We start from the raw sequence: 11,572 nt of genomic DNA on the forward strand, positions 1-11,572 counted from the left end.
AATCGCAAGAAATCCATGTAAGCAGAAATGGGTGTGGCCTATTCTGTTCACGCCACTACTGCGACAACGGCCAGACAAGCTCTACCACAGTATCAAATGCCTGAACAACCGATTTCTGATCAGTTTCTTTCTACCCTGGTACCATCAGTTTGGTAAACTAGGCATGAACACTGCCTGAGGTGTTTTTTAACCATGGAAATATGTGTTTGTGTGCGTTACCTTCCATGCTGCACAAAAAAAAGCACCTTGAGAAACACTGTTAATTTTCTTCACCTGCATATGATGCTAATGTTTGAATATAACATGTAACCACTTGCATAATGATGCTAATGCCCTAAATATATCTTCAGTCATACACGCTATCTGCATATGACGTATATATCTTTATTTGTACTATTTAACCCATTATTAAACTATTAAAAAATAGCAGATATACAAGCTCACTGCGCGGCACCGAGTGCAGCGCTGCAAGCTTGTAGATCTTTTTTTCCCCCGAAAAATCGTGAACATTTGTGCAAGTCTTTGAATATTTTCGACACGATTCTATAAGTGTCTTCTAAATCCTTCTAAGGTTTTTGAAAAACGCATGTTTCTACGTCAGTGGTTCTCAAACCTTTTCATGTCAAGGGACCCCTAGAAATATATATATTTGGCCGCCGACCCCCGTCTCAGAATATCATGTATCAGGGACCCTCCAGAAGCAAATATTCGAGTTACAAATGCTCACTTTAAAAAAGTTATATTCAAAGATTTGCACACATTTTCATGATTTTTCAAAAATAGCAGATCTACAAGCTTGCAGAGCTTGTATATCTGCTCTTTTTCAATAGCTAAAGTATAAAATAATCTTCCCTTTGCTCCCACCCTTCCTTTATCTACTCTCTTCTCATGAAATACTAAACGATGGCGTGCGCACGCACACATTTCACCCTCTGCTTCACACCTGTGAGATGTGACAAACAACTGACTCATGACTCATGAACCTACAAGGGATGGGACGATATGAAAACGTCATATCACGATTATTGTGACCAAAGAAATCGCGATTTACGATATTATCACGATAATCAAAATATCCCCAACATCCATTATCCTGGGCCGGAACATTTGCCAAAAAATTGCCGATCTACAAGCTCACAACGTGTCGCGAGCTTGTAGATCGGCTATTTTTTTGGCAAAGAGATTTGGTAGAGAGTGAAAAAAAGACTGTATCGAGTACGTACAGTATATTATAAGTGCGTTTAACCAATAGAGGGTTTAAATGGCACCAGATATGCCGCCTTGGCAAATCAAAGTTGAATTGATCCCAGTGCATGGACGGAGGACAATTTCACAATAAATTAAATCTCCACGATACGATTATCGTGAGTGTTTTCTATCACGATAAACGATAATATCGCTTATCGTCCCATCCCTAGAACCTACAGTTCAACTTCGACTTCTAGGCGAAAACATAAAGTGGGCTGTTATAGCACCACCATGAGGTCAATTTGAAAAATATTCAGGAATTGAGCTCCAATAACCTATACTGGCAGCAAAAAAGAAGTGATGCTGATGGGTGTGTTAGTAATAGATCAGGCCAAAATGTGTACGCGAGTACAGAGAAAGCAAAAATGTTATACAAAGAAACAGACAGAGACATCAACAGCAAGGGAGTAGTAGCAACACTGTAAAACACAGAATGTTAATTAAAATAAAGTACACTCGTAACTTAAGGTTAAATGAACATCCATGTTTTTTTTAGTGTAGAGGAGTACTATAGCTAGTGTTTGCCATGCCCTGAGGGGAGTCGGGGGGGAGTGGGGGGATAGTGTGTGTGTGTGTGTGTGTGTGTGGGGGGGGGGGGGGAACGCCAGTACAGGCTACCTCCTCCTCCTCACCCTCAACGCCTCATGTGGAACTGCCAACATACTTGTGTGTGTGTGTGTGTGTGTGTGTGTGTGTGTGTGTGTGTGTGTGTGTGTGTGTGTGTGCGCGTGTGTCCATGTACACATGCATTTGTTTTCTGTGCGTGTGTCCATGTGTGTGTGTGCGCGCGTGTTGTCCGTATGTGTGTGTGTGTGAGCGTCAGGGTGGTATTCACAGGGTGGCTTAGGCTTCAGGCTTCACAAAGAGAGAGCGAGAGAGAACGAGAGAGAGAGAGAGAGAGAGAGAGAGAGAGAGAGACAGACACAGACACAGAGAGACAGAGTGAGAGAGAAAAAGAAAAAGAGAGAGAAATTGAAAGAGAGCAAAGGCTCATACTAAACCCCCCCCCCCCCCCCCCCCCCAATGTCCTTGCTCACAGTGATGTAGTTTCTCCTCAGTCATAGGCTGGTGTTAATAACCAGACATAAATACATCAATCTAAAGATAAATACAAATAAATACTATATCCCAAGCTGAATTTGTAACATCCTTTCGCTTCCCACATCTTTATAGAAAAACAGAACCTTTCTACCGTCTGTTTTCTACAGCTCATGTCATTTGGTGTCATTTGCCTTGGCCGAAGCCCATGAGTTGAACCCAAACCTAAAGGTCTTCATTCTTGGATGCAAAAGAAAGAAGAAAAACCCATAGTTTACCTGTATCACTCAAACACCTCCGGCTTATCTAAACCGCCTTTGCCTTGCGTACCTCACACACAATAATCAGCAGTAGCCACGCTCAGTAGCTCGCTAAGCCTCTTACACCCTTCCCTCAAGATTAGCGCTTGGGAGCGACGACAGATGCACTCCGTGGCGATAAAAACACACACACATGCACACTCGCACAAACACACTCACACCCCGTCACACCTGTGCGAACAGATTTGGCGACGTGAGCCTGCTGTACGCTCGCACAAAGCTGACACGCACACACGCACACGCACACACACACACACACACACACACACACACACACACACACACACACACACACACACACACACACACAGAATGGTAGAGCTGTGGTGGTGACACACCTGCAATGCCTGTATAAAGTCTGGCGTGGTGCCCTCAACATGTCCCAGGGGGGCAGGGAATGGCAAACAAAGGTTGGGTCAACAGCCAGGTGAGGAACCCAGACACTAAAGACAAAACAGCCCGGGCCAACGGCACCAAGGGGGAAGCCACACTATAGACTTCCCATTAACCTTCAATGGAAAGCTTGGCTGATGCTCTGGTTCTATTATAAGGCCTGTATACAGCCAAAACCCTCAATGTTAAGTTTACTCTCTGAGAGAGTAAAAGTAGGGCTCGGTCTGTAGGACTTTTAACATCAAGGTCAAAATGAAAGACAGCGCCCCCAAAAACATTGATTCCCCCACATTTACTCTTTCAGTCGACACAAAAGTTTCATGCGTGCTCTTTGGCAAGGCAAGACTGGTTTTAACTAAGAGCTGAAGCCCTTACATCGTTCTTTAACGGAGCATCTATCATTTCAGTTTTGTGAGATACTGTGTCTGTGCCTGGTAGGGAAGTTGTCCTCAAAAGCGAAATATCTTTGTTGCAGTTATCATGCAGGATGTAAAAATGAGGACAGGCCGTGTGATTTAATGGAGAAAGTAAATGATAATCTTACCACTGGAGATGAGATTCGACACCCGGGGCAATCACAGATCGGAGGATGCACCTGTAAGATTCCCTTGGACATGAGAGTCTTCAGACTTTTCCCTGAAAGACAAATAGATAAACGTTGTTATATATGTTATATGTTGTTAAAATACTCTCTCTGTGTGTGTGTGTGTGTGTGTGTGTGTGTGTGTGTGTGTGTGTGTGTGTGTGTGTGTGTGTGTGTGTGTGTGTGTGTGTGTTTGAGAGAGAGTGTGTGCAAACCATATTCTCCAGGCATGTGAACTCTTCACCTCTGTACAGTGTTACATAACTTATATTATAGTATACATGTAACATCATGTACTATCTCAAATTGAAAATGTCACATTCAGGACTAGCCTAATTGATCAATTCATCAGCTCACACTTAATTAAATCAGTAATTTGACAGCCACACATATTAACCCAAAGCTAAACATCAAGATCATGTCACATCAGCATGGACATGACATTAAAAGACTGGCTTGTGTTGATCAATTACTTTCAAACACAGTGAAAACATAGCTTATTTAGAATAATGAGAGTTCAATTATATTAGTCCACTTACGAACAGAGGACGCAGATAAGTGCCATGAGGATGGAGCTTCAGGTATGAAACTATTAAGACTATCAAGTTTGACCTATAGGGCAAATGAAATACCCCCCATCCTCAGCCAACCCCCAGCCCATCACTCTCTTTCAACTAAATCTTGGACTACAACGCGTGTCAGTTCTGCGTGAGTAATAATCTATTGTGGGGGGGTTGGCTGGGAGGGGTGAAAACAAGTGCGTCCACCACGCGTTTTCTATGCAAAAAGAACTATATACTAATAGCATACTGATCTGCATAGCTATAGCCTATACTACGACAATAACTGAATCATTATAGGCTATAATTGAATTTATAAACAATGTCAACTCTTTTGTAAACTTGCGGTGTGCACTTAGGCATATAACATACCCTGGTAATTTGGATAAGAAGCAGAACGACCATAACCCAACATTAACTCAGTCTCTGACGTATAAAACGGTCTATCAAAACAATAATTTTCGGAAACATCTCACACGCTGAACATGCGATCCGTGAAAGTGTCAACAACACGCCATGCATGCACGAGTGCAGCTCTGCACTCAACGGAACGTTTCACCCTCCCATAGAAGAAAGCATCACAGCCACCTTTACATTGTATAATCTAAACTAAAGTATTAGTGCGTTTCACCTCAGTCCCAGTGTAGCTATGCTCCAGACGGCCCGGTTTGCTTTTACGCTTGCTGCCCAAACTGTGTGTCAAATCCTCCGAGGACACAGTGAGGATATGCGCCTTTCCTCAGCTGTCTCCTTCCTTACGCGCTGTATTTTGGTTTGTAACCCTTTCACTGCGAAACGCAGCACCAAACCAGGGGAACCAAGTTCCGATCCAAATAAAACAATGTTTAAAAGGAAGGTGTCCTCTCAATAATAATGTCTAAAATAACCAAGCGGGGCAATGAATGAATGAATGCATGCATGCGCTTACCTTTGTGCCTTATACTCCGTTTCCAATCTTTGGCTGTCTCCCTGCCACTGACAAACTGGAACTCGTTCGGAGTGAGCCACTCGCCCCGGTATTTAATCGAAGGTCCCTTACTGCCTTGACACAGTTTATTGATATAAAGCAAAGCCTTGTTTTCCCCGCATTCCACCTCGATGCAGGGCTCCCCGTTGTCGAAGAACGGCTGAAAGTCGGGGATGGAGGAGAACCTCTCCAGCATCAAGTCGTCCGTGTGGTGATGGAGGTGCTGGTGATGCAGCGCCGAGTCGTGGAGCCCCAAGTACGCGCGGTGATGGGCGAAAATGTGGTCGTAGGGTGGCGGATGAGGGGTCACTACGGGGATGGTGGTGGCATTTAAAGGGGCCAGGTATTCGGGCTGGTTGAACGCAGCCAATGCCATGTCGTCCCCATCCAGCCTCTCCTTTTTGATGGCAGGCATGTTAGTGGTCGCCAAGCGCCGGTAACAAGTGATCAGCCGCTGGTCCGACCCAACTTGCGCGTCGCCGTCGCCGTCGCCTTCTGTGAGTTGGTCAGACCCAGACTTGAAGACGCGCCACTTTGTTTTACGCACGACTCCCGTGTCGCCGTGGTGTGACAGATTGCCATTCACTGCTTTCCAGCTCTCCGCCTGGCTCACAGCTCCGCTCGCATGACGGCTCCTGACGCCACTCTCCTGCCTCCCACATTTAATCAGACTCGCTCTGTTAATACCTGACATGCTGGGCAGCCCTTAGCCCTGGCCATTATGTTACCTACCTAGATACTGATCATTGACCCGTCAGGGTTTACACTCAAGTGCACCATGAGGCTTCGTTATTTATATATGGAGCAGCCGCGTTAAAAGAGTTAGGCTACTAAACAATATATTCAGTCCTAATTTTATGTGAACAAAACTATTCACCTTCCAATAAAAAAAAAGGCTCAATTTGTAAAGGGATTTTAGATTTAGTATAAACATGTAATATCTGTTTAGGACAAGAATATAGAATTAACAGCTATTAATCTTGATTTATTTCTCATATAGACTAGACTCTGAAACCTAATTAATCGCATATGCCTTCAAACGCTTACATTATATTTTCGCAAAATGAAGAATGTTCACAAAACTTTCAAAGCAGTTGTTTTTAACCCTATGTATGTCGTTAAAGTCACGCTGAAGTTCATAGACCCAGACCAAACAAGATTTGCACTCTCCGCCGCTTCTCAACTTGGCCCATTTAAACAGCGGAGGCTTGGCAAGCGGCAAAACGACAAGGGGGGTCCGCGAGGGACGTCGTTTTAGTGCACAAAACGGAAGGAGATGTTATTAATAACACTGAAAACGAAGAAGTTCAGATTTAGACCAGCCAGAGTAATTGCAGACAGACTGAAACAAATAATCCTTATACAGCTAGTTTCATTAAAAGCAGATTAACTACTAATTAAAGTTGATGATTAATTTGAGATTATTGTTTTTATCTGTGGTCCTAGGTTGTTTTGTATAGTCCTTAAATCAATAATAACCGCATAAAAAATAGAATAGATTATTAGTTTATTGTCCTCATTGAGCAAATGTCACAGATAAACAAATGCAGCACATATGACAGACGTACATATAGACGTACCGTAATTAGTGGTTAGTTGGAGGTGAGTCAAATGTCTGAATAGTTATTGAGTTGTATGATGCCAAGTGGAAAGAAAGAAATAATGATGCCAAGTGGGCACAGAGTGTGCCCTCCTTCGTCTCAATGATCTGTAGAATACTCAGTGCTCATTTAAATATCAAAGTGTGAAAATGGACCCAAAATGGACCCGTAAGGGTTTGACTTTGACTCTGTTCGGCCAGACTCAGACATGGAGCATGGACAAAGTGTTGGTGTAGTGGTTGTTGGACGGGGTCTGACGTAGGGATGGGACGATATGAACATTTCATGTCACGATTATTTAAAACATTTCCAACAACACATCCCCAACATCCATTATCCTGGGGCGGAACATTTGCCAAAAAATAGCCACAATACGATTATTGTGAGCGATTTTTGACGTAATCCTTTTGGTTTGTGTGTGACTGCTTTTGTGTTCAGGTCTAGTGTTCAGTATAGGCCTGGGGGGACTGTCCCATAGGTCGAACTCCCGTTGGGTCAAACAGCGTCGGCAGGTTAGATAATCACCCGCGTCGGCAGGTTATATACTCACCAGCGTCGTGTCACAGTTACTGAGGTTAGGGTTAGGGTTAGGGTTAGGTTTAGGTTTAGGCATAGTTTTACTGAGGTTAGGGTTAGGGTTTAGGTTAGGTTTTGGTGGTTGGACCAAAGGGTGTTCGACCTAATGCCATGTTACCGGCCAATGGTTCTCAACCTGTATAGGGACTCGGGGCCCGCAGGGGGTCCCTACATGACTTTGGGGCCAGGGGGGTCCCCAGAAGACAGTGAAGTGACAATTTAACTATAATATAAAAACTGGTCAATCATTGGCCAAATCGTCGAATAATATAAGAAAGAGGCAGACATTTATACAAAAATAGCTGATCTGCTATTTTCACAATATTTATCTGTGGAACCGAGTCAAAACAAAATGTAATGCCTCAACTCGTTCAATTCCATGTGCTTATCAGGGTGGGGGGGTCCCAGTTCGAATATGGTTATTTTGGGGTGTCATAGCCTGAAAATGTTATTTTATGTCGTCCACCTTAACCTAAATGTGTCTAGGCTTACTGCCCAGGCTGACATTGTCAGACCAATGTTGTTTACAACACAACAGTACACTTACAGAATATTTTTGCCACCACATCTCAAAGCCTTCCCTCACTTTTAGACATTTAGTACTAAGGAACATCTTGAGATTCATCAACAACTTTGCTCACTGAGCAGCAAGCAGTGCAGAGGGGGCGACGCTTTTAAAAATAAAACCCACGCTAAGCCTTTTCAGTCACCGGTCCCCCCAAACCCCCACCCCCTGCTGTCACGCCGCAAGGAGAACACTTTCCACCGGAACTTGTGTGGAGCTTGTGAGCAGAACCACATCTGACCTCCATCAGGAGGGAACCACCCAGGTGGATCCACCGCCGACCAGCCCGACACATGGAATAGCCATTCCAGGAGCTGAGGTGGGGTCCAGAACGCTGTGTGTCAGAGGCTATAAATCAGGCCAAACGGCCTCTGACAAACACACACACACACACACACACACACACACACACACACACACACACACACACACAGTCACAGGCACACACGCGCACACACACACACATCACGCACAGGAAGGAGGCACTTCACACCGCAGAGGGAGCGAGCGCTACAGAAGGCCATAGACCGCAGGTCCCTGACCAGAAGTAGAAAACGCCTGACAGCCACGACCGTGAAGGCAAACACACATTTACATTTAATGTCTTTAAGGGCATCTCACCGAGGCTGTTACGCAGAGGGACTGATAGCAAGTGCAACTGTTTAGTGGGTGTTTCAAATTACCAACGGAAACATTGCCATGCCGCTGTTAACACGTTTAGGGCTAATTTGCACTTGACTTGGTCATACGTGTTGCTTGACGAAAAATGATTAATCAGTTATTTTTTGTTGAACTTCACAGTTGAGGAGGAAGGAAGAAACCTTCATACGCTGTTGCAGTGTTTCTCAAATGGGGCAACATGAGAGAACATGGAAAGTTGAAGACTTTATTTTTCTGTGATACGTTGACAAGCTTTGCGTGAACCTGCTGATCTGTGAAACTTGACTAGCAAGTTTTAACACTATATGTTATCCAACAGAATCACATCATATGAACACATTGACATCTTAACTGGGCTTATTGAAATGTTACGGCCAAAGTTTAAAATAAATCTTCACAGGAGGCACTAACTGCAACTCTTTCACTCAGTTTTCACTAGTAGTTATAAGCAAAATATTGCAGTGGGATAAAGGGGGTACTTGGATTCAGAACTCAAAGAGAAGGGTGGGACTGAAGCCAAAAAGTTTGAGAACCACGGCACTAATGGATATATCTTACCCAAGACATGGCCATAGGTGAACAGGCTGACTTTTCCTGACTTTACTGTAGGTCTAAAAGGCTGCAGGGTGTGAGAAGAAAGTGGTGACATTAAACAGCAGGAGGACCATGAATGGCTCAAAGGAGTTTAACCACATGAACCCCAGCGTCTCTATTCTGAGACCAACATTCAGCAAATCTGCAAATATAGCAGATCTGCAATCTGCTATTTTCGGCAAAGAGATTTGGTGTAGAAGGAAATTATGAACAGACCCGCAAAAAAACAAAACAAAAACAAAAGCTCCCCATCACCAGATCGAACCAAAAGACACCCTGACATTTGGAACATTATTTTACTCAGTAAAAATCAATTGCTCATTGTGGATTGTAGAATTAAAACAATTTACCAACATTGTTGAACTGTTGACATTTATGCTCAATTTTCACAACCCCATTTCTAGGAAATGGAAGGAAATATTTCAGACTATTCTTTGATTATCTCCTTATCAAATCTCCCCCGTTTACCACGAGGCTGGTTCAGGTGGAAAGCTCTAGGCGTGGGCTGGTGTCAGGGTTCACCTTTGGGAGAGACCTGGTGAAACCAGTCATAAAGGGGACACCCCTTCCCACTCACGGCCCACTCCTTATCGCCTGGTCGTGACTCATCCATGTTCCATAACAGAGAGGTTCTTGCATGACCCAGGGGTTCCCCAAAACTACTGCGTGATCGCTTCAACTTTCACATCTAAAAAAGAAAAAGGTTCACCGTGTACTGTGATGTTATTGTTCCATCAGCCATTCTATCTCTTTCGTGCGGGGGCGAAACAAGGAAATGATCGATTTCCTTGGTAAATGCTATTGTTAGAGTGGTATTAGCTACCTGATCTGTATAGGTGCAATATAGAAATCATGCTTTTATGTTCTATTTATCAGAAAATATTTTGATGCTGAACACATAGCTAATCTATTCTTAATTTGCTTTATCTGCACCAAGCTAAACAAGTCAGACAGAAAGTAAGATGAGAATGCACTTTTTTACAAGTAGCCTACATTTTACATTACAGTACATTGTTTATTTATGTATTTTTTGTTCAACAGAATGACCGTCCTCCTTTTCACAACAATACTGTGGGCTTAGATTAATCAGTTTTGTTGTCATATACGACTTTGTGTGTTTTGCTGTGAAAATTAATGTCCAAATTGTGTATAGGCTATAAACTAGACATAAACTCATTTATACAATAGGCATACAGACTATTATACATTGGCTATCACGATTCTGTCCAGTTTATTGCTAACATTAGGACAGTGACTTCACGCTAAAGTGCTGAAAATTCTGTCCATATTTAGGACCGTTCCAGAATCCTCCCCTCAACGACCGCTCGTCGTTCGTCGAGAGCCCCCCTAACGTCCCCCCCCCGACTCTGCGCCGTTGTTGGCAGCGGCCCCGGAGCCGCAGCGCTGCCGGCGGGGGAGAGAGGTAATAAATAACCCGGGGAGAGGAGCGGAGACCGCCGGGCGGTGCACAGTCTGACCTGACAAATACTCACTGGAAAACCATCAGAGAGCGAGAGCCCACCCCTAGCGCTTGGAGCCAGCCTTTCAGACATGAGCTGCAAAATATATAGGCCTTCCCCTATTGGAAAAAGTAGCGTCTCTCCGCCTGTCTCTCCCCATCGATATCCAGACACACCGTCGGAGAGACACGGCGAGGGTAATTAACTATTTAGAGCGAAGAATTTTCTTCGGACCAACCACCCTAGACATGCAATTTCCCACGATATAATGAGAAAGACGCTTTAAAAAGAAAAGAAAAGAAAAGAAAAGAAAAGAAAAGAAAAGAAAAGAAAAGAAAAGAAAAGAAACTAAGATTAAATGAAAGTCTGGCATTCTGACAAACACATTGGCTATAGCCTAAGGCAGTGAAATAACTGTTCATTGCGCACTTCTGGACCTGGCTGGTGCATGGACCTGGGCTGAATTAAATTACAAACATTATGGTATCATCTCATTGACCCTCATGGCTTATAAAATAAGTTACTTTTAGAAGAATGTCTTAAAACTCAATATCTTTTGTGTCATAAGGTCAATGTGTGGAAGGCACTTTTTTATGATGATGATGATGATGATGATGATGATGATTATTATTTAGATGTTTTGGGGACATAAGCAGCATTGTTTCACAAAAAACACTATGTACAGTAATTATTTTGTGTAAAATCAAATGTCACAATAACAGACTAGTAGGCCTAGTCTACTTGCTACTGGGAAACCATCTGTGCATGAGGTTGAATTAAGCTGAGGCTAAAACAGCTAGCTCTCACTTTTGTATCACTGTGCTGTTTGACAGCCATATGCTGAAAAATAAACTCTATTCTGCCCCAAAAAATATATTTTATGGGCTTTTCTGGCCTTCATTGATAGTACAGTATAGAGGAAAGAGGAAGAGAGGCGGGGAATGACATGCAGCAAAGGTTGTCGGTATCGGGACTCGAACTCGCGACACACTGTCAGGCATCAGAGC

At 43.5% G+C, this 11,572-nt stretch overlaps 1 protein-coding gene across 1 annotated transcript; it reads right to left on the reverse strand.

Moving 5' to 3' along the window:
• Positions 1-937: 937 nt before the first annotated feature.
• On the reverse strand, positions 938-5,734 carry LOC308290754 (uncharacterized protein; the record flags this gene model as incomplete). Its single annotated transcript, XM_080732663.1, has 3 exons — positions 5,071-5,734; positions 3,544-3,635; positions 938-943 (listed from the first exon to the last, which is right to left on the reverse strand). Exons 1-3 carry the CDS (start codon positions 5,522-5,524, stop codon positions 938-940), a joined length of 552 nt encoding a protein of 183 aa, XP_080588789.1. The 5' UTR covers positions 5,525-5,734.
• Positions 5,735-11,572: the final 5,838 nt, after the last annotated feature.

The sequence above is a fragment of the Nannobrachium achirus genome (genome assembly GCF_963921795.1).
Source record: "Nannobrachium achirus genome assembly, chromosome: 9".
In the NCBI taxonomy this organism is placed as follows: domain Eukaryota; kingdom Metazoa; phylum Chordata; class Actinopteri; order Myctophiformes; family Myctophidae; genus Nannobrachium; species Nannobrachium achirus.